The 24,236-nt window shown below is 36.4% G+C and overlaps 2 protein-coding genes and 1 non-coding gene across 15 annotated transcripts in view; 1 reads left to right on the forward strand and 2 right to left on the reverse strand.

The window, feature by feature from the left end:
- The first annotated feature begins 219 nt into the window (after positions 1 to 219).
- Positions 220 to 24,236, forward strand: part of LOC114274214 (uncharacterized) — a 29,328-nt gene continuing 5,311 nt past the window's right edge. For 10 of the 12 annotated variants that reach the window (XR_014343605.1, XR_014343607.1, XR_014343608.1 and 7 more), the window contains exons 1-2: positions 220 to 374; positions 530 to 703. Coding sequence is in view for 5 of the 12 variants with exons in the window: in XM_082893649.1 (XP_082749775.1) it covers positions 576 to 703 (128 nt within the window). In the remaining 7 variants the exon portion in view is untranslated. Of the gene's footprint in view, positions 375 to 529; positions 704 to 19,832; positions 20,167 to 24,236 lie in introns of those variants that run through there. The other 2 variants (XR_014343614.1, XR_014343611.1) reach the window with 2 other exon arrangements.
- On the reverse strand, positions 7,957 to 8,065 carry LOC145803372 (small nucleolar RNA R71). Its single transcript, XR_014345472.1, has one exon. It is a non-coding gene; the product is annotated as a small nucleolar RNA R71 (small nucleolar RNA).
- LOC145801869 (uncharacterized) lies at positions 14,487 to 18,103 on the reverse strand. Of its 2 annotated transcripts, XR_014343603.1 has the most exons (4): positions 16,234 to 18,103; positions 16,026 to 16,162; positions 14,798 to 15,946; positions 14,487 to 14,708 (listed from the first exon to the last, which is right to left on the reverse strand). XR_014343603.1 is itself a non-coding variant. In XM_082893644.1 (3 exons), exons 1-3 carry the CDS (start codon positions 17,468 to 17,470, stop codon positions 15,827 to 15,829), a joined length of 1,494 nt encoding a protein of 497 aa, XP_082749770.1. In that variant the 5' UTR covers positions 17,471 to 18,103; the 3' UTR covers positions 14,487 to 15,826. The 2 variants fall into 2 exon arrangements, 1 of the variants encoding a protein (XP_082749770.1); XM_082893644.1 differs by having other exon boundaries at positions 14,487 to 15,946.

Below are 24,236 nucleotides of genomic sequence, written 5' to 3' on the forward strand. Positions count from 1 at the left end.
TTTTTTCTCCCAACCTCTCCATTTTTTAAAAAATTAAAAATAAAACTTATAAGAGAAATTAGTTTCTCTCAATTTCTCTCATCGTCTTTCCATTTCTTTCTACTTAAATTATCCAAACAAATAAAAAAAAAAATATATCTCTCCATTTCTTTCTTTTCTTTTCTCACCGAATCACATCTCTCCATTTCTTTCTTTTCTTTTCTCTCTAAATCACCCAATTCAAACATCAGTGGACGAAGGCAGCATTGCAAAAATTATGTATTAGAAGTTGTTCCAGAGTCTCAGTCTGAAGGAGCAGAACTAAGAAGAGTGGACTGCCACACCTAGGTTTCAATTCCAATCCGGTTTGGCCAGTGAGGAAGGTAACGTTACCGGTAAGGACATGATCTGTTTGTTTTCCAGTATGTTTCTTGGTAGTTGACATACCATCGCCTTATAATGCAATCATGGGGAGACCGTGGCTACACCAACTTAAAGGGGTGCCCTCAACGTTTCACTAAGCCTTTAAATTTCCAAACAATCAATGTAGGATTGAAACAATCAGAGGCTATCATGCAGCTGCATGTTGCTGTTTAATGCTGGCCCTAGGACAGAATGAGGCAAAGAGGACCCAGAAATTAGTTTGCTCTAGTTTTGGAAGATGTTGGAAAGAAGTCAGAAGAGCGCATAATGGAAGAGCTGCACAATCTGACAATCCACATAGGTATTTTCTGCTCAGATCCTCTTTATCTGATTAGGAAAAACAACCCTTTATTAAATTTCTGTTGGATAATATTGAGATTTCTGCTTGGACCCTGTATGAAATGCCTGGAGTAGACCCCAGTATTATCAGTCATCATTTGAACGTGGATTCCACATATAGACCAGTCGTACAAAGGAGTAGACGGACACATGTGGATCACGTTCAAGCGGTGATTAAGGAAATTGATAGACTTCTAGATGCTAAAACCATAAAATAAATTTATTACCCCACTTGGCTCTTAAACACTATTGTTGTTAAAAAGAAAAACAAAAACAAAAAATGGAGGGTATGTGTAGATTTTACTAGCCTTTAATAGAGCTTGCCCAAAAGATTGCTTCCCCCCTACCCAGGATAAACCAACTAGTGGATGCAACTTCTAGGCATGCTAGAATGAGCTTTTTAGATGCCTATAGGGGTTAGCATCAAATATCAATGCACGAACCTGACCAAGAAAAGACTACCTTTATAACTCCTAGAGGTTTGTACTGCTGTAGAGTAATGCCTTTTGAGTTAAAAAATGTTGGAGCCATTTACTAGCGGCTAGTAACTTCCATGTTTGTTGACTAACTTGGAAAGACCATGGAAGTTTATATTGATGAATTGGTTGTGAAAAGAAAACTAGAAGCAGGACATTTAAAGGACCTACAAACTACCTTTGACACCCTTAAAGTATACAAATTGAAATTAAATGCAACTAAGTGTGCTTTTGGTGTTGGCTTAGACAAGTTTCTAGGTTACTTAGTGACGAGGAGAGGGATCGAAGCAGACCCTCAGCAAGTCAAGGTCATCCCCAACTTACAACCACCCCGGAAGCTCAAAGAGGTGTAGAAGTCGACTGGGATGGTAACAACACTTAATCGCTTCATTAGTCGCTCCTCAAACAAATGCAAACCCTTCTTTCAATTCCTCAAGAAAGTGAGAGGAGTGAACTAGGATAAATAGTGGGACTAGGCATTGAAGGAATTAAAACAGTACCTCCTTTCACCCATTTTGTTCTCAACCCCATAACAGAGTGAAATGTTGTATTGTATTTTAGCAGTATCAGAACACGCGGTCAGTTCAATCCTAGTCAAGGACGTGGAGGGAACGCAAGTACCAATCTATTATACCAATAAGACTCTCAACAACGTAGCAACCAGACAGCTTTGGCCTTGATAATGGCTACTAGGAAACTTATGCATTACTTGCGAGGTCATCCAATCACAGTACTTACTCAACATCCTCTGCGGAGTTTTTTACAAAAAGTTGACTTTTCTGGGCACATCGCTAAATGGGCAGTAGAATTAGGAGAATTTGATGTAACTTTTCAGCCCAGAACCGCCATCAAAGCCCAAATTTTAGCTAACTTTGTAGCAGAATTTTCATACGAGCATCAACCATTGAGTTTAGTGGCTGAATCATCAACCCCAGAACTAGGGGGCAACAGGGCACAACCTCCCAAACTCCAAAACAATGTCAAAGATCAAAACTTCTAGTGGATTCAGCCCAACCTGACCCTACCCGAAAACATGAGGCTGTTTGGAAAATGTACGTTTGAGACCTTAAGAACTGGAAGCTTTTTGTCGACGGCTCATCAAATTTTAAAGGCGCAGCAGCAAGAGTAGCTCTTCTCTCCTCAAAGTCATTCTACATGAACACGCAATCCGCCTTGGATTTAAAGCCTTGAATAATGAAACAAAATATAAAGCCCTCCTAGCAGGATTAAAGATTGGTAAACTCCTGAACGTCAAAGGTATAATCGTACATTGTGACTCCCAGCTAGTTGTAAATCAATTATGAAGAGAATATTCTGCCAGAGACGAAAGGATGCAGTCTTATTTAGATAGGGTTCATAACTCAGTAAAAACGTTTGAAAACTTCAAGATTATCCAGATAGGAAGAAAGCAGAATGCTCACGCCAACGCCCTGGCCACACTTGCTTCAGCAGTTGAAAAATTGAGGCCAGAACGATCGAAATTGAATTTCTAAAGTAGAATTGGACAAACAGTTGGTCGTATGTACCAATCTAGGACCAAGTTGGATGGATCTACTCATCAAGTATATCAGAGAATGAGTACTTCCAAAAGATAAAAAAGAAGCAAACAAAATCATAACGAGAGCACCCAAGTTTTGGATCTCAGAAAAAGGAGCCTTGTACATAAAGTCATTCATTGGACCTTACTTGTTCTGCATGCACCTAGCTCTGGTGGAAAATATCCTTTATGAAACACACAAAGGCATTTATGGAATGCATAATGGGTAGCAGTCCCTAACGTGCAATTACTCACGGCTACTAGTGGCCATTCATGCACAAGGATGGACAGGCTTATGTCAAAAAATGTGACAAAAAATGTGACAAGTAGCAGCATTTTTCTCCTTTGATTTACCAACTAGCCCATAAATTTGTAACCATTGACCGACCCATGGCCTTTTGCTTAGTGAGGTATGGACTTGATTGGACCACTTCCCAAAGGCAGAGGGGGTAAGAAATTTTTATTAGTGTCAATAATTTATTTCATCAAATAGGGAAAAGCTGAGCCATTGATCACTATCAAGGTCAAGGACATAAAAATTTTTCCCTGGTGCAGCATCATAACAAGGTTTGGCATCACTTATGCTTTCATTTCTCATAATGGAATGCAATTTGATTACAACTTGTTCAAAAACTACTGCTCAGGACTAGGGATAATGAATTCCTTCTTAACCCCTAGCTACACCCAGAGCAATGGTTAGGCTAAAGCCTCCAACAAGATAGTGTTAAATGGAATTAAAAGCATTTGGAAAGCTTTAAGGGAAGGTTGGGTTGACGAACTGCCCAATGTGTTCTGGGCATATTGCACCACCCCCAAAAGAGCAATAGGAGAAACACCCTACTCACTGGCGTTTGGAATGGAAGCAATAATTCCATTAGAAGTAGGAATGCAAACTATAAGATTAAAAAGTTTATGAACCTGCCTAGAATGAACAAGCCATAGCATGAAGCATTGATCTTGATGAGGAAAAAAGGACAGCAATGTTAGTCCGTCTAGCCAACTACCAAGAGTAGATTGCAAAATGCCACAACAAGAAAGTCAAGCCTTGGTCATTCCAGCTAGGGAATTTGGTACTCAGAAAATTTCTAGACAACCAGAAGAAGCCAACCGATGGAAAATTGGGCCCTAACTAGGAAGGGCTATACAAAGTTATTGCGCTTGGAGGGAAAGGAGCTTATTATTTGCAAGATATGGAACGTAAGACTGTACCGCATCCATGAAATGCAGCAAACCTCAGAATCTATTTTCATTAAATGTCAGAATTAAAGTAGTTTGTACGTATATGATTTCAGCTCTTTAGTTCAATAAAATCAGTTCGTTCATTCTATACGTGTGCATGGTTCTATTATTCAAGTATAATTTCTAGCAATTGCTGAAGTATCAAAACATGAAATAGTCCAGCTCAGGACTGTAGTTAGTTTGTACCCCAAGAATCAACTCTTGGGCTTGGGAAAGTTTGACAATCCTGCCCAAGATTGTAGTCTTGTTCTTATGCTTTGTTAAATTCCTAAATTTTTCTTAGTATAAGAAAGTTTGACAATCCTGCCTAGGATTGTAGCCCTGTTCTTATGTTTGGTTAAATTCTTAAAATTTTTGATAGTACCTTGGCTACTTTTTGAAAGCAACCAAGCTAGGGGCAAGAGGAAGTTATACACTTAATCCTGCTCTCCAAACTTTTTGTTTCAAAAACCAACTGCATAATAGATCGAACCATTCACATCTAAAGATTGTGCCTTATAAAACATCTGGCCCCAGTCAACAAAAAGTGCAGCAGACAAAAAGCAAAAAACAGGAAAAAGAAGCAAAAAGCGCGCCAAAGGAAAACAAAGAAAAAACTTCAAGGAGCGGGGTCTTCAGCAGCAGTAGGATCAGGAGTAGCAGTAGGCACTGACTTTGAAGCCTCATTTTGAGTAGAAGCAGGAGAAGTAGGATCTTCAACAGATGGAGGAGTAAGAGAAACATGAAGGGAGGCCTCTTTTAGAGATTCAGAACCTCCAGAACCAGCGATCTACTCTGAGGAGGCCACTATAGGATCTTATTCGGAGGGAACTTCTTCATCTTCCTCAACCTCCTCTTCTGCTGCTTCTTTGGCAGAAGGAATACTTGGGCCAGGAAAGAAATGGCTCAGAGTACATAGGGGAGTCAGGGGCTATCCCAGCTTTTTCCAGAGTAGCTTACACCCATTCATGAACAAATCATCTTGAAGCTAATAAATTTGCTCCAGATATTTATTTTTGGTCTCTGGAGTATACTTGTTAAGAGTTTCTGTTCCCTCCTTCCTCACTTCCACATTATAAGCAAGAGTAGATTCAGTAAGTTCTATGCGAAGTGTCTGAATCGCGGTATCGGCAACGTCCTTTTTCTCCTTAAGTTTCTTAGCCAACTCAATAGTATGGTTCACTTTTTGCTCCAACTTGCCACAAGAGCATATGGACCCAACTGCCTTTTTGGTCTCAATATGGGCAACGATCCTTGCATTCTCAATTCTGGTTATGCTCTCATGGCAGACTTGAATGGCTTGAAAACAAAATATTTAGACAACTGAAACCAGAAGATAAAAGGAAAAGTGTAGGCAAGGGAAACGTCAGGAGATACCCTGATGGCACTAGAAATGCTAACTCAATGCAGCATTCCATCATCCAGCTTTTTGAAGAGAGCAATGTCCCTGGGTAGAAAAAACCCTTTGCTAATTTGAAAACCCAATTCTGGGCTTCCATAAAGCTATCATTGGTCAACACATGGGTGGCACGATTGGGTCGAAACATCTGGGGCCTGAAGTGGTCAGCAGGCACATATGCAGGCGCAACTTGTGAGGATCCTTCAGCTTTCTGACGCTTGGGGGCAGGAAATTCTGGAGAAGAAAGTTCACCCATGGTGGAAGGTTTTTTGGACTTCACAGACTCGAAGGACTTAAACCCGATAATAGCAGTAATTAGACCAGATTTAGAGGAAGCACCACTCCCCTTTTCTTTCTTTAAGGATTGGAGTTCGGTTGACTTGCGCAACCTTTTCTTCTTCTCTAGAATAGGAGGGCTGGAGCGACAGGCCAAAAGAGCAGCCGCTAGATCCTCCACTTCAACCGCAGGCATCTCCATTATTGGGTTAATGAAGGGTTCAGACTTCTTCTTGCTCAAGGCAATACCAGTTGAACTATCATGTTGATTAGAGGACTCTTCAGGGGTTTTTCCCTCGTCAGGCAGATGGGGTCCAAAAGGCACATACCCAAGAAGCTTGGTTGCAGATTTCTCAGCTTTTGGAAAGGCCCAAATCTTTCTTAAATCGTCAAGACACACTTGATACTTGCACAAATTTTTGATTGCATTAATGTTGGAGTTTGAAAGAAAAAGAAAGATCAAATTAAACAAGACCGAATTAACGAAAAAGAAAAGTTAAGAGGGGAAATCCAAACCAGAACCTGCTGCCTAAATTTTCTTGGGACTGGCCAGACTTTGAGGAAATCATCATCAAATTCCCAATTTCCAGAAACGGTAACAATGTCCTCCTCTAGGTCTTTATTGGTTTCGATGAGGACGGTGATGAGCTTTTTGGACATCTTCCTGGGAGTTAGGTAACACCTGAGGTCTTTGACTTCAGCCTTGGCATCATAGGCAATAAGAACATAAATAGACTGGATTTCCATCTGTCCTAGTTGAACACCTTGAGTCCTGTTCGACTCAAAAACGCCATTGATGGTGCGATATATGTTGGCGGAAAGTCGGATCGGGGCAAGGGAACAAGAACTCATACATTCTCGCATAAGGGGGTTCAAAGGGAATCTCACCCCTTCCTCAACAATGGCAACAAGGGAGAGGCAAGTATAGTCTGGATCTCCATAAAGATCATCAGTGGCAATCTTAAGCGAATATGGATATCTAGGGATTCCAAATCGTGAACAAAAAGCAGAAAGGGCTTCAAGCGACTCAAGGAGTTGGTGATATTTAACCATGGATTCAGAAGAAAAAGGAAGCCAAGGACAATAAGAGAAGAAGAAAGGGACTTACAACCACTAAAAGTGCAGAAACAAGTTCACTGGAGTAGCAGAGGAATGACGGACGATAATCCTTCAACTTCTCCTTCTCTTTCTCGCTTGGTACTTATGATTGAAATAGTGATGAATTGTGAAATGTTTGAATACAAGGAGGGAAGATTTATACTTATTGAATCAATGCGATCTGACATGCGCATTGTTTCATCTAATGCACAGGTTGGATTAGGTCCAATAACTTGGGGACACGCGTCCAGGACAGACGTGATGCATTAGACTAAAGGACAGCAGCCCAAAAGTGTCGGTTCAAGGGAATCATTGTGGAATTCAAAATCCTAAGAAAAGAGGAGCAGAAGTTTAATGGTCCGCTCCCAAATAAATAAAACTTCAACTTCTTCTGAGGTCAGAAACTGAAAAAGTCAGAGTTGGGAAGCAATTGTGGGAGGGCAAATTAAACTATAAAGCAAGACCAGAAATCTGGGTCCAGAATATTAAAAGTGCAGGACGATTGGTCTCCGGGTCTAGGAATTAGAGGTTCAAATGATCAAGACCAGGAAATACAGGATGCGCGCTTGCAAGGGTCAAACTCAATCAAAGGCGCGTTCCTAAAATAATGGCCCAACTAACTCCTAGATAAACGCGCCAATCTGGTGCACGATCCCTAGAGAAAAGAGGATGACATGAGGGGTGAGAAGAGGCTTAACTGCCCACAACGACTAGTGGGAGCAGAGTATAAATAAAGAAGGTAACAAAGTCTAAGGGACACACAATTTAATACACTTCTTGAATCTATATTCCCACATTTTGCTCCATTGTCTACCGTTTTACTAACTTAGGCATCGGAGAGTCCTTAGGCTACTCCCTAGCCACTCCTTTGCCTTTTTATGAGTGTATTTTCAAGTCTCAAGTAGTCTTATCCTCGATGGAGAACCGCCGCAGCCAAATGGTTCAATTTTTACCCACCACACTTCCTAAATTTCATGGTCTTGATTATGAAAATCCCTATTTGCATATCAAAGAATTTGAGAAAGTATGTGTGACCTTCGTTGACCAAACATGTGCTGAGGAAGTAATCAGGTTGAAATTATTTCCTTTTTCTCTTAAAGAAAAAGCGAAGACATAGCTTAATTTTTTTTTTAAAAAAATCTAGTTCAATTGGCACATGGAAAAGATGCAAATTGAGTTTTTGAAGAATTTTTTTCCAATTCACAGAACAAATTCTTTAAAAAGACAAATCATGAATTTTTCTCAAAAAGAAAATGAAACATTTTATCAATGACAGGAATGTTTTAAGAGTTTGTTAAACTCTTGCCCACATCATAGTTTTGAATCTTGGCTAGTTATTGGTTTTTTCCATGAAAGCTTGACTCCTCAAATGCACCAATTCATTGAGATGACGTGTAATGGTGAATTTTTTAATGAACCAGATAAGGCCTTTACATCTTTTAATCTATTAGCTGAGAATGCCCAATCTTGGGATACTATTAAGCCTTTAGGAAATTCAAGCAAGACCAGGCCTTCCTCATCTACATTTAGTGTTGGCAAATACCAACTTAGGAAATAAGATGATTTGACTGCAAGGGTAGCGACTTTGACTAGGAGGTAGAAGAATTAATGAAGTCACATCTGTGGCACAAATAGAAAATGTTTGTGGAATTTGTGAGACCATTGGACACCCGACACATCAGTGTCTAACAATTCCTGCTTTCAAAGAGGTGTTACATGATCAAGCAAATGTTATGAACACTTTTAAAAAGCCTACTCCATCTACTCATTCTAAAACCTACAATTCATGATGGTAGGAATCATTCAAATTTTAATTGGAGGAATAATAATAATGTTGAAACTCTCCTACCTTCTCAAGGGCGTTCTAATTTTGCCCTTCATGTCCCCCCACCTTGGAAGATCCTTGAGGACACATTGTAACAATTCATGCAAGCATTACAAGAAAACAAACTTTTAGTGACTAAAAAATTAGTCGCAAAAGCCTTGTTTTTAGTCGTCGATTGTCAATGGCGATTAAAATTTTTAGTCACCCTAGTTAGTCGCCGAAGGCTTGTAGACAAAAGTATTCACAACTAAATTTATGTTGGTCGCTAATACTCTTCTCTTTGGCTACTAAAACGAACTTAGTAGCCAATTCACACATTTTGGCAACGGAAAGGTGTAGTTGCCGAAAGTTCTCAAACAAAAATAAAAGTCTCTTTCAGTGACTAAAATATTTAGTATCTAATACATTTTAATCACCAATACATACTACATTTAGTGACTAACTGTTTTACTCGTCAATTTCTGTCACATTTAGCTACCAAATTTTTGGTCACCATTGTTTTTTACGACTAAACATTTTACTCGCCAAAAAAATTAATATTTTTGTCGCATTGTGTTTGGCGACTAAACATTTTAGTCGCCGAAGGATGCCATGTTTTTTCGTGACTAAAATATTTAGTCGGCAATTGTTTCTTCTTTCATCTTGATGTGTTTGGGCTACTAACTATTTGGTCGGCAAAAATCTTTTGTTTTTGTTTTGTTTTGTTTTGTTTTTTTTTTCTACTAATATTTAGTCACTAAAAACCTTTGTTTGCTTTTTTGACTACCAAATATTTAGTCGCCAAAAATTTCACTTCTTTTTTTGGCTAATATGCGTTTAGTCACCAAAAAATTTATTTAGTTTCTTTTTTATTAATTTCTCGATCACCTATATTTATTCCATTATTAGTGCAACATTTACCTAGTATATTAAACAAAACAATATATACATATATACCAATTATATTATCAACTATTCCACAACCGGCACATATTTCACTTTCAACTATCCAAAAAAATCATATTTAACGTCAAATTCCAAATGTAATAGAAATTCTATACAAACCAAGTATAATCCAAACTAAAATAGTAATTCCATACAAAATTGAGGATTATACAACCATGTTCTCTGTACACAAAAAAGTAATATTCACAATATCATGCCAAAAGGTAATTTGTACCACGTCAAAATAGAATATCCACACTACTACAAAATTGGTTAAATGTCACAATTTTTAACTATGACCTTAAACTTTCAATCTTAGTTTTTTCTCACACAAAAGCTGTGATGGATGACCAAGGATTAGTACAAATATGTGAAACTGTCAAATTTATAGTACTGGTTTGTTGAAGTACCTCCTTTTTCCAGTCCAATTCTCAGTCCACATTTTCGGTTTCTTGGCAGAATTATATTAGGTGTCAATTGGTCACAATAAAATTCATTGCAAGTGTTGATCTACAAGAAAACAACATGTCTTAGTTGAAAAAAACATCTTGGTTAGTGTTTGAATTCGAAATATAATGCTTTGTAGTTGAAAAACTACACAAAATAAACTTAGAGAAGATCAAGGAACTCACTACAGGATTAGGTGCAACTGCTTGTTGGCACATCACCCATGGCACTCCTGTATCCAAAGATGTAGCCATGCTTGCTGCCCAATTAATATAAGTCTTGGCAGCAAATCCATATGCTGAGTCAGTGTTCCCATATTCGTTTTCAATCTAGCACAAAAGTAAGACACTTCTCTCCTATTACAATCCTCACTCATCATAAAATAATTAAGATAAAGCTACACAGCACCCACAATTACACGATGGTGCATATTTTTTTTTTTTTTGATCAACAAAAATAGACTTATTGATGACAGAAACCTTAAAAGGAAGGAAAGAACAACAATAAAGGGAAGGCTAGTGTAGAGGTCATCAAAGTGCAACAGCCCAATCCCAATTAGGTTGGCATTGATAAGCACACACAATCATGTGATAGCACCAGACAACTGTTGGTGAGGAACCAACAACAAAGGAACAAAAAAGACAGCCATAGCAAAGACAACCACACTGATTCATAAGAGCAACAGCTTAAAGACAAAACTTGATCTGCCTAAGTTTTGAGACAATGTCTTGCATAGAGTAAGAAAGGCTTTGAAGGTTGGATTCGGCCCACAAAGAAACTTTCCATTTGGCAGCATCACTCAACTCTGTGAGATTGGGTTGGCATCCATTGAAGATTCGGTCATTCCTGCGCTTCCAAATAGACCAGAGCATAGCCAATGATACTAAATTCCAAAGCTTTAATAGAACTTTCTTGCATTTAGTACCCAACCACCAAAGCAACACATCAATAATTGAGGCAGGTGTTGCCTACTGAAAATCTCACCAAGGTAGCAGATTAGCCCAGGTCTTCCATATGCCACTGCATGTCAGAAAAATGTGATTCAAGGATTCAGGTTCAGCCTTGCAAAAGAGGCATACATTGTTCAAGCTGCTACTAAGGACACCCAATCTTGGCAGAAAATCAGTGGTTTTAATTCTACCTTTCCATGCTAGCCAACCTAGAAATTGAACTCTAAGAGGTGCCACATTACCCCCATAATAATTTTGGAATCAAAAGTTTAGGCCCATGATGTGCTTCCAACCATGATCTAACTGATGCAACAGTGAACTACCCAAATGAGGACCTCTGCCACCTAAGAGAATCAGGGTGGATTGCACTCAGACATGGTACCTCAGAAAGCATAAGATAGAGCCTATTGACCTCATCTTCCTTTCAAGGCCTTAAATGCCTCCTAAAGGACAGGTTCCAACCCCCTGAGAATTCCTTTCTTTGTAGAAAATAATCAAAGGATTTTTCCTTCTCAACAGACAAACTGAATAACTTAGGGAACTCATCTTTAAGTTTGGTATTCCTCAGCCATTTATCCAACCAAAAGTGTACTCTTTTGCCATCACCTACTATAATTTCTATGCTAGACAGAAAATAGTCAAATAGATTTAGATTAGGCTCAGCCATAGATAGAATCCTTTCCACGCATTAGACATTTTCCCCAAGGGGTCAAGGTTTGGCAGCCAACCCCCACGAACTGCACCATACCTGCTATTAATAATCTGTTTCCATAATCTCTTATCTTCTACCCCATATCTCCACCAACATTTCAAGAAAAGGCTGCTATTCATTTCCCTCAAATTCACAATACCTAATCCACCTTGATTCTTACTGACTATGACAGATTTCCAGTTAACTAGATACGCCTCTCTTTTTTGCTTAGAGTTCCCCCACAAAAAAACAACTCGCAATCTATCAATGGTTTTTGCCACACCCTCAGCAAGTTTGAATAAAGAGAGATAGTAACATGGGAGGTTGGACAAAACAGATTTAATTAAGTTCACTCTACTAGCAAATGAGAGCAACTTTCTTTTCTGTAGGGCCGATTTTGACTTGATCTTGTCCACCACTAGTTACCAAGTCTTTCTTCTTCTAGTGTTAGCCCCAAGTGGCAGCCCTAAATATTTCAGATGTAACTTCTGGCACTGACAGTTGAGTATGGTTGCCAAATTCAGGGCAAGGCCATCATCAATTGCTACTCCACAAAGCACACTGTTGTGAAAATTTATCTTCAAGCCTGATATTATCTCAAAGCATCAAAGGATTCTTTTAATGGTCACTAGTTCTTCTCCCTTAGCTTCACATGGTAAAATAGAATCATTAGCAAATTGAAGATGGGATTGTTTCAATTTAGATTGGCCCACTGAAGCACCCTTGATTAGCCCTAGGTTTTTAGCTCTTTCAAGCAGCAAGTTTAGGCATTCAGTTGCAATGTTGAAAAGGAAGGGGGAGAGGATCTCCTTGCCTTAGCCCTCTTTTTGGTAAGAATTCATTAGTTGGAGATCCATTGACAAGAATAGAGATTTTAGCTAAGGTCACACACTCTTTCATCCAACTTATCCATAGATTACCGAAACCAAAGCTTGCTAACATGGACCACAGATAATTCCAATTTACTGAGTCAAATGCTTTTTCAAAATCCAACTTAAGAATAATCCCCTTCTTTTTGTAATTCTTCCACCAATCCACCACCTCATTGGCTATCATGATTCCGTCAAAGATGTGTCTTCCACCTAGAAAGGCAGATTGGACTTCACTAATTATACACAATGGTGCATGTATATGGAAAATCCACATAAAACTAAGGAACTAACATGGGATAAGATAATGGGTTCGCCTTGGGATGCATAGAGTTTTTCTTTCTTCATCATGTCCACAATCTTGGTTGTTTAATCACTTCATTTCTGTCTAAAACAAAAAGAAGTCCAATGAGCATATTTAGGCCATTAATTGAAAATTTAACAGTAGGACAAAGTGGGAGGGAATACGTTGAATGACTCATTATCAGTTCGAAACTGAATTCCAGGTATGAAAAGCAACCAAAGAGGAAACCCACTGTTCAAAAACAAAGTCTACAAGGTAAAGTTCACTAATATATTGTTGGTTTGTATACTATACAATAGATTGGAACAAAATTTTTATAAGCTTTACCCATAGTTCCATTCAGCACAAGCATAAGAACCAAGGTTCTGAAAAGCGGTTGCGGTCGCCGTAACGGTGGCGGTGGCGCGGTTGCGGTTGCGATTGCGGGGTGTAAAGACCGCAGCGTAACGGTTGCGGCTATGTTGCACGGACACGGACACGTGACACGACACGGACACGTAAAAATGCAAATTTTTAAAAAATAGGGGACACGACACGCTAGGGACACGTTTAATATACATAATTAATTTTATTTATATATTATATGTAAAATTAAAAAATATATACTATTTGTATTTATTTTTATTTATTTATTTAATTTATTATATGCAAAATTAAAAAATATATACTAATTTTATTTATTATATGTAAAATTAAAAAATAAATATATTATTTATATTTATTTATATTATTTAAGACCAAAAGAAAGGTTAGGGGTTATATTATTTATTTATTTATATTATTTATTATTAGTATATAATTTATTATTAGTATATAAATATATATATATATATATATATATATTGTTAGTATATAACGTATATAATAGCTATCGATGGTTTAGTGAGAGAGAGAGAGAGAGCACAGAGAGGGTCAAACGATGCGCAGCGAGGGAGACGAGGTCGATGGTCGATCGATGGCCAAACGAGGGTCAAACGAGGGCGATCGATGGTCGCTTGAGGCGCAGAGAGGGAGACGAGGAAGACGAACAGGTTAGGGTTTCTTCTCTGTCCTCAATCTGTCTCTCTCTTCCCTCGACCTATCTCCCTCTCTCTCTCTCTCTTCCCTCGATCTGTCTCTGTCTCTGGCTCTCTCTCTTTCTCCTCTCCAACAGTTCTAGGGCTTCTTCGATCCACCCACCTGCGTGTCTGAATCGTGTCCTCGCGTGTCCAACCTCGTGTCCGACTCTGAAAAATTCTGAAAAAAGGGGGACACGCAGGGGAGAGTGTCGGACATGTGTCAATAGCGTGTCGTACGAGTGTCCGTGTCCGACACGTGTCCGACACTAATACGCAAGCCTCAGGGACGTGTCCGTGCTTCATAGGGTTGCGGTTACCGGAACTGTGAATTTTTTTATTTTTCGCACAATTTACAAAAAACTTACCGATACGCATATTTTTTTTTAGAATCATATTTATTGGGTTTTAAAATAAATTTAGATAATTTTTTCATAATTTTTAAGTATGATCCAATATATTTCATATTTTTAAATCACTATAAAATAATTTTTTTTACATTTTATTTCAATAATTAATGACTTTATATGTCATAAATCCATGTTACACTTGTGGCAAAAATTTCTTTTATTGGACTTAGATGTATAAAATTATTTTTAATTATTATACTTGTGGAAGCATATGTGCATTTTAACTCAAATAGTTTTAAAAAAGTATACATTCTTAATGGAAGAACTTGACAAAGTACATAACATCATAGCATAAATCACAAATAATAGAGAGTACATTTTACATAATGTTACTACTAAAATTACATAATGTCACCACCAAAATGAGTGACGTGGTGCATCTTGGGATTCAGATTGTTGAGCTTGATTGTTGCTGCTACCTTCACCCCACCAAAATGAGTGACGTGGTGCATCTTGGGAATCAGATTGTTGAGCTTGATTACTACTACCTTCACCCCATCCAGTAGGAAATATATAAGTAAATGTGCTCATCATGTCATCCCTTTCTGTTTCATGCATTGGGAGAGAAAATGGATACCTTGGCTGAAAAGGATCAACATACTCTTGTTGGGCTTGTTGATAATTTGGCAAACCGTATCCTGGAGGACCACGTTGTTGAGGGGGCCAAGGATAATTTTGTTGAGGTGGGTAAGGATAGCTCTAGCTATCACTGCTATAGGATGGGTAAGGATGATATGGATAACTATGACTACTATCAGATGAATCAAGTTGTTGTTCTCTACTTCTTATTCTTCTTTCATCCCTGCGTGTATCACTACCACGAAACCTCCTAGGTAGTTGGGGTAAAGGTGCAACAAGTTCTCCAATATCATAATGTTCCCCAACATCACATAATCCAAATCCTCCAATAAAATCTTCACTTCCTGCACCAAAACTAGTACCATCACCACCATTATCGCCGCCACCACCACCACCGTCACCGTGAGAAGTGCCTTCACCATCACCATCATCACCTCCTCCATCAGATGGTGTTAAACCACCACTATTATCACTTTGAGTTGGAGTAGGAGTTGAGCTTTGAGAAGTGCGTCGAGCTTGATATCTATGGGTGCCACCACCATCGTTTCCATCGCTGCCATCGCCGCCATCGCCATTGCTTTCGTTGCCACCACCACCATCATCATCTGAGACCAAATCTAGCCATTCAGAATTATCCACACCATCTAGCAAAGGATTTTCCTTTTCTTCTATCCATGGACTTATTGGATCATCTTCTTCAAATATATAATCCAAGTTAATAGGATTAAAACTCCTATCAATCTCCTCTTGGCTGCTTCTTTTAACGTGTCTCAATTTTAATCTCATGTTGTAGGTGATGAAGACTAATCTTTGGATTTTCTTATATTTCAATCTATTCCTCGTCTTCATATGGATGAGACTAAAAGTACTCCAATTACGTTCACAGTGAGATGATGTGGTGGTTTGACTTAATACTTTCACAGCTATTTTTTGAAGTTCAGGAGCACAACTGCCATGAATAATCCACCACTCAGTTGCACAAAATTACATAACATTAGACATAAGTCAAAATATGATAAAAAATTATTTAAGTATTTATATATTGTAAATTTGTAATTTTGAAAATAAAACCTGAATTTGATTGTTTCCATGCTCTTTGTGCTAAAGGAGTACCAAAAGTTTCCTGTTTATCTCGAAACAGCAACAACTACAATTTGGACAATCATTACAAGTAACATTTGCAAAAGTAGATTATTACTATTAAAATTTAAATAATTGGTACGTACTTGATTTGTTGCTTTCACTTGAGCATCCATATTAGGCTCCAGTCTGGTAATTACTTTTCTAAGTCCATCCATCACTTCTCTTATCATTTCATTGGATGAGGTAACACCATATTGGAATTGAGGATTTAAAAAATATCCTTCAAAAATAAGAAGACAATTAATAATTGTAAATAAATATACATTTTATAATTGAAATCGTAACACTTACCAGCCGCATGCAAATCTTGATGCAATTGAAAAGACCATTGAGTATCAATAATTTTCCAATACTCGGTGTAGTAGCGACAATCTCTTTTAATTGCCAACTTTGCTCTATCTATAGCTTCATATATGAAACCCATTGTTGGCTTCTCATCTCCATCAACCAACCTCAATACTCTGACTAGGGGATCATGAACTTTACAAAGCTCTGTTGCTTTCTGCCAAAACTCCTTTCCCAAAATAATTTTTTTCACATTGTAAGGCTGCCCAGTCTTTGCCTTCCCCCATCTAAAATTCTTCCACTCATCAATATTAAACATAGCTCTCAATTGTTGTTTATATCTAACAATACTCTCAATGGCAATAAAATTTGTAGCAAATCGAGTGATGGCAGGTCGAATCAATTCTCTACCTCCAGTGAATTTTCTCATTAAATCCAACACCCATCCACTATTATAAATGAAATTGGTTATGGTTTTACCATCTTCAATCACCTTTGCTACACTTTTCTTATTGGCTATGTCTTTTAGCATGAGATCGATACAATGTGCTGAACAAGCTGTCCAATATAAATGTTTCCTTTTTCTCATTAACATTTTACCGGCTGCTTTCAGTGCAGGTTCATTATCAGTTACCACTTGAACAACGTATTGTTCTCCAATTTCATCAACTTTATCTAACAACCCAAAATAATATTCAGCAGTCCTACTAACAATATTAGAGGCATCAATTGATTTGTGAAATATAGTACCTCTATTGCAGTACACTAAGAAGTTGATGATGTGTTGCCGAGTTAGACTGCTCCAACCATCACACATGATGGATACACCTCTCTTTGCCCAAATTCCCTTGAATAATCCTATCCATTCTGTCATTTCATCATGCTCCATGCCCAAATATACTTCAGAAACTTCATAAGCACTAGGACCCTTTACTCCTGGCCCTACTTCAGCAGCAACATCAAGCATGGGTTGTGTATACTCTGAATCAACTGCATTGAATGGAATACGATTATAGAGTATAAACTTGGACACTGCTCGTCCCAATCTCTCTTTTAGCTTCTGTAAATTCATTGTGGAGATTTTTCGCTGTTTTGTACTCTTGCTCTTTTGGAGTTCTACATCCATTGCCCTCAACCTTGCTTCAGGAGCATTGGGCTTAATCCAATTACGTCCACTCCCACTAGTTTCATGCACAGATTGTGATCGACGAAAAACATTAGCAATACCTGACCCTTTTGGCATTCTTTGAGCACTACCCCCTGCACCAGAACTACCACCTGCATCGTATTGTGATCCATGACCTGCAACACCTCGTCTAAATTGTTGCCTTTCCTCCTATTGTTGTTGTGAACGAATACTTGTTTGTCTAGCCCTGGTCATCTCTGGATCAGAGTCGGAGTCAGAGTCATCATCTCGAAGATCTACAAAATCTCCCTCTTCATTTTCATCATAGAGATCATCTCCCCTAATATGTGCTTCCAATTCAGCTTTTCTCTTTTGTTTGTCTACTTTACTCATTTTCTTATTTTGTAAATGTTTCATCTTTTCTTGCATCACGTCTCTACTAACATTAGGACAAGAACGCACTTGTCCTGTTTGATGTGCTAAATGTTGTTTGAAACACGTAATCCCACATTTAATGTGATGTCCACAAAATTTGCAAATAATATGATGTCTAGTGCCTTCAACTTGAGTTCCAAATTTCCAACCAATATCATCACTTGGGGGTTCATCATTGGCACCCTTTTGTCGTGGCATTTTTGAATATGAATTCTGCATCATTAATACATTTTTTAAATTTATTTTTAAATGAAATGATTGTAAAAAAATATTTAAAATTAAATACTAAATAAAATAATTATAAAAAAATGTAACCACTATTTATACGTTTGGATTTTACATGCCAATGTAATCATATAAAAATTTAAAAATAAATTATAAAAATATTTTTAAAAAAAGAAAATTTTGCCATAAAAATTGTTGTCACAACAAATTTTGTCATTAAAAAAAAAATTTGTTATCACAACACATTACAATAAAAAAATAAAAAAATATTTATAATTAAATGTTAAATGAAATGATTATAAAAAAAATTCAACCACTATTTATACATTTGGATTTTACATGCTAACGTAATTAGGAATAAAGACATTTTTCATGGCATTGATTGAGCTATTGTTTTTATTTTTATTTTTTTATTTTAGAGAAAGACATTTTTTTAAAAAAATAAATAAATTTGTGCTATCAAAATTGTTGTCACAACACATTACAATAACAAATTTTTTTAAAAAAATATTTCAAATTAAATACTGAATAAAATAGTTATAAAAAATACAACCACTATTTATATATTTCGATTTTACATGCCAATGTAATCATATAAAAATTAAAAAGTGAATTATAAAGAATTTTTTTTGAGGTATTGATTTTTTTTTAAAAAGACATTTTTTTAAAAATAAAATTATGCCTTTAACAGTGTTGTAATAACAAAATAAAAAATATTTATAATTAAATATTAAATGAAATGATTATAAAAAAAATTCAACCACTATTTATACATTTGGATTTTACATGCTAATGTAATTAGGAATAAAGACATTTTTCATGGCATTGATTGAGCTATTGTTTTTATTTTTATTTTTTTTTTATTTTAGAGAAAGACTTTTTTTTTAAAAAAATAAATAAATTTGTGCTATCAAAATTGTTGTCACAACACATTACAATAACAATTTTTTTAAAAAAAATATTTCAAATTAAATACTAAATAAAATAGTTATAAAAAATATAACCACTATTTATACATTTCGATTTTACATGCTAATATAATCATATAAAAATTAAAAAATAAATTACAAAGAATTTTTTTTGAGGTATTGATTTTTTTTTCTTTTGAAAAGATATTTTAAAAAAAATAGTGACTTCAATATTGTTGTCACAACACATCACAATAACAAAATAAAAATATTTATAATTAAATATTAAATGAAATGATTATAAAAAAAATTGCAACAACTATTTATACATTTGGAGTTTACATGCTAATGTAATCATATAAAAATTAAAAAATAAATTATAAAGAAAAAAATTCTTACATAGTTGTTTTTTGGGTTTCAATCACTTGAGTATTTGTTATCTTTTTGAATAACCTGCAAGAAAAAAAAATTCAATAAAAACTGACATATATAAAATGTATTAATTTAATTAGAGGTGTTATGATTTTTAGATATTATAAAAAAAAAAATCAATCACTAATTATTATATATAAAATACTAAAAATAAATGTATAGCTCTAGATATATATATATATATTTAAAAAAAATCAATCACTAATTATTATATAAAAATACTAAAAATAAATGCATAGCTTTAAATATATCACATAAATTTTGTAAGTTTTTTGTAAGTTTTACAAAATTTAAAATCTGAAAATCATTGTAAAAATAAAATTAATAAAAAAAAAATTTTGCTAGACACGGGTGTGTCTTCCCAGGAAGCTGCACAAAAAAAAAAAATGTTATATTATATTATATAATTTATATACCTTCCCAAGGTATATCTTCCTCAGGAAGCTACAAACAAAAATAAAATAAAAAAACAAAACAAAGGGGCAGCACTTCGGAGGAGATGAATTCGGTCCAGGAAGTTGAGCAAACAAAACAAAATAAAAAAAGAAGATCAGAGGAGATGAACCTGTGGAAGCAGCACTTCGGTGAAGACGTAAACAGATCAAAGTTTTGTGTTGAAGAACAAAGGGGCAGCCGGAGAGTCACAGAACAGAGGCAGGTTCATCTCCTCTCTCGTCTCTCTCTCTATTTCTCACTCATATCATCCGTATTTCAGATCTGAAAATTTGTGGATGGATACACCTCACCTCGAAGTAGTTTATGTGCTGTAAAGCAAAGCATTTGAACCAGTGATTGAGCCTCCGAATAATAAAGGTATGTACCACATCTTTGTTTTTTTGTTTTTTTTCTTTTGTTTGAACCAACATTTGCACTATCCGTATTTCTTTTGTTTTTTTTTTGAAAATAATCAGTGAAAAAAGCCCTGTAACGGGTGTAACGGGCCGTTACGGTTGTTACGCCACCGTTACGACCGCTACGTCGGCCGTAATGGCCGATATACCTGCGAATTTCAATCACACCGCAAAATCGGGGGTAACGCGTGGTGCCTACCACCGAAACCGTTACGTAACGGCCGAAACCGTTACGTAACACCGCATTTTTAAACCTTGATAAGAACCAATCCTAAGATAAGCATATAAACCAGCTTCAGCAAGCAATTTAATAAATTTAAGGGGGACTTACGTATTGATCCTAATATGTGGATTTATTATTCAATAGTCCTATGATAATTAATGATATTTTTCATCAAAAACTATTAAAAAAACATCTCTAATTGTTAATTTTCAACAATAGTTAGAAAATTGTCACAAAAAATATCACTAATTATAAGTTTTAGTGACAGCTTAAAAAAATCGTCACAAAAAAAAGTCGCTAATTTTCAACTTTCAGCAACAGTTTGAAAAATTCATCACAGAAAAAATCACTAATAGTAAGTTTAAGTGACAATTTATAAAAACTGTGACAAAAAAAAAAAAATCACTAATTGTCAATTTTTAGCGACATACAAAAAATCGTCACAAAAAATTATTTTTAGTGAAAATTTTACTAGGAGTTATTTGCAATAAGACTTGATGAGAATTAAGTCAAACTATTAGGATCTATTGGTAGTTTATCTTTAATTTAACTAAATCTTTTTCTCCTTCAAAATCATACTGCATCGAATGCCAATAATTATAAGTAATAAATTAAAGTAATTCTTATTTGCTAATTCAAGTTTAATCAACACCATTTTAACAAGATTACTACGGATAATATAAACTCTTGAAAGAAAAGGACAACCAATGCACTCTGAGCTTACTAAAATTATTTTAATAGAAATTAATAAAAAATGCAAAAACAAGCAAATTAGGCTCAAACATATATATGAAACCTAAAGGTTTCTTAGAAATGCAATGATCGCCACTGATGTTGTTATGTAAGCATTTCGAAACTGAAAAAACTAGAAATTCCCTAGATGTTGATTTGTGATTATGTATCAATTTTAAGTAGAATATAACAATCCCAATCAAACAATCAAGACAAAGAGACACAACGATTTAACGTGGAAAAACCACAATTGGACACCTCCAACTGTGATAAAAAAACCACGGGCAACAGCCACAAAACAATCCACTAAGAAGATTTAAAGGAATTACACAGGTATACTCTCAATTACCTAGCGAATCCACAATGCCTAATTGAACCAACCTTTATGTGCCTCTTCCAACCCCATCTTCACCACGGAATTGTCTTTCTGATGAGCCACTCCGGATTCCACCAAAGCTTCAGGCTCGAATTCTTCAGAATCCACAACTGAAGAACAACTCTCTCTTTTGTGTATAACAAATAAACTTTTGATGTACTCTCTTTAAATCATGAGTTGAAGACTCAATAAAAACATCAAACAAAACAAAATATCCCCAGATATAAACTTTAAGAACCAAAAAGAAGATCTGGAGGACTTCAATCAATCACCTAGTTTTGGGAGAAAACCAAGTATTTATAGAGAACCAAAAGTAATCCTAGATTGGGAAGAAAACAAACTTCTTGAGAAATCCGGATTCTGAGGCTCGCTCGAGCGAAGCTTTGCTGGCTCGAGCGAGGAGTGTATTTTTCATGATTTCTACTAGTGCCTTGGCTCGAGCGACGGATCCTTGGCTCGAGCGAGGAATACACTCTTTCAGGTTTTTGTATGGACGCAATCCTTGGCTCGAGCGCGCTTTCCTTGGCTCGAGCGAGCAAGCCCTAGATCGAGCGAGAATTCCTTGGCTCGAGCGAGCAACGACGAACATGCAATTTTGAATGCAATTTTGCATTTTGCTTCGGCCGCGAGCTGACCGGACCCCCGTAATAATCAGCGAAGTGGCAATCTTGAAAGCATTAACATCACAAACTTCTCTGCATGGTTCGATTCAGGTTTGGATTCGCATCTAATAAACTCATAGCCTCACTGAAATAAAAGTGCGAAAATAAATACATCTGAAAGGAGTTTTGTCAAACGGGGTTGCCAAGAATAAAAACCTAACAGAAACATCTCTCATTGAAATGATTTTTGAAAAATCTGAATCCCTAAGATATTAATTCGTGATTAAGTTTCAATTTTAAAAAATAAATAACAATAACAATCAAATAATCAAGATAAATTGGTACAATGATTTAACGTGAAAAAAATCATAATTAAAGCGCCTCCAATCGTGATTAAAAAATAAAAACCACAGGCTAAAGCCACAAAACAATCCAATAAGAAGATAAAAAGGAATTACACGTGTGTACAATCAATTGCCTAGTGAATCCACACCCGAGTTGAACCGACCCCGATGTGTCTCTTATACCACCGTCTTCACCTCGGAATTGTCTTGCCCAACGTTAAATCCACAACGCTGATGTTGAATCCACGACGATGAGCCACTTTGGAATCCACCAAAGCTTCAGGCCCAAGTTCCTCAGAATCCATCGAAGAATGCTTCTCTCTTTTGTGAATAAAAGAAAACAAACAAACCCCCTTGATGATATTAATATGAAGTTCGCAGATTTATTGATCACTCTCAAATCATCAAGGAAACACTCATAAAAATACCCTCCAATATAGAAAACCTTGGTAGGACGTAGCCTTGCTCTCCCAGAATTTGGATGGCTTAAACCCTAAAAATAGCAAATTTTGCACTTTATAGTAAACTAAATCGTGAAGACCGATCAAGCGACCAATTCATCACTCGAGCGAACACTAAAACATGTGCCTATCGGTCGAGCCACGACTCCACCGCTCGAGCACAAAACAAATTATCTCAGAAGTTTAGTCTGCTCTGCCAAAATACTAGATCATGCCATTCACAGCTCGAGTGCACAAATGACCGCTTGAGCGGTCAAACAACTTGGGCTTCAGGGGCACTGCACTGGACCTGCCATGGGGCACAGCTCGAGTGCACAAATGACCGCTTGGCGTTGCCCCATGGACCCTTGCAAGCTGACCAGGCAGCTTGATTCCCGTACATAGTCAGCGAAGTGGCCAACAATGAAAGCCTCAACATCACAAACTCCTTTGTACAGGCACAATTTGTGTTGAATTCGCATCTAAACACTAACATCCTCACTGAAACATAAGAGCGAATAAAATTACAACTGAAAGGAGTTTTGTCAAACAAGATTGCCAATTACAAGGCATAATTTAGGTTGGATTCGCTTTTAAACACTCGCATCCTCACTGAAACATAAGAGCAAATAAAATTACAATTAAAAGGAATTTTGTCAAACTGGATTGTCAATTACAAAAACCTAATAATTTTCTCATGAAAAAGGAAAGAAAAGATTGTTTTTATTATCTAAAGATTGTACATTTGTTGCTCAAATTCTTTTTAGTTGGCATTTTTAGTCACCGAAGATGTATTTTTCTGTAGTGAAGGACAAACGACTATAAATGTTCAAAGATCTCAAGCCATTAATGATATTAAGACCACTCTCATTTAATTAACCTTTTCATTGAGAATTCAAGAAAATGGTAGATTTCATACTCAACCTCTACCTAACCCACAAGGTCAATATGGTGTTAGTGATAATTCCCTTTTTAGTACTCAGCTTGAACATCTTAAATTAGTTGCTACTCTTCGTAGCGGAAAAATTATTGACAAAACCATTCCAATGAAGGCTCAAAAGCCTAAGGATGTTTTAGAACCGGAGAGTAGTGATAAACCTAACAAGTCTGAGTCGAATGAAGAGGTGAGATGTTCTATTTTTGCTTCTTTTCCTCAAAGGTTGCAACCACCATTTCAGAAGTTGAACCAAAATTTAGAAATTTTTGAAATCTTCAAACAAGTCAAAGTCAACATATCTTTCACTACAAGAATCTGCACTTTTAGCGACCAATATAAAAATTGGTCGCTAAAAGTTACATTTTGGCTACCAAATAT

This window comes from Camellia sinensis, chromosome 11, assembly GCF_055761805.1.
Source record: "Camellia sinensis isolate YWXY chromosome 11, ASM5576180v1, whole genome shotgun sequence".
Lineage (NCBI taxonomy): Eukaryota > Viridiplantae > Streptophyta > Magnoliopsida > Ericales > Theaceae > Camellia > Camellia sinensis.

What these genes read in the sequence shown, in the direction of transcription:
- LOC145801869 (XM_082893644.1), bottom strand. Translation starts at nt 17,470, where the DNA reads ATGCCAAAAGGGTCAGGTATTGCTAATGTTTTTCGTCGATCACAATCT. An exon ending in TCAAGATTTGCATGCGGCTG is followed by an intron (nt 16,163 to 16,233) that starts GTAAGTGTTACG and finishes TTATTTTTGAAG; the next exon opens with GATATTTTTTAAATCCTCAA. An exon ending in AAGTGAAAGCAACAAATCAA is followed by an intron (nt 15,947 to 16,025) that starts GTACGTACCAAT and finishes TCCAAATTGTAG; the next exon opens with TTGTTGCTGTTTCGAGATAA.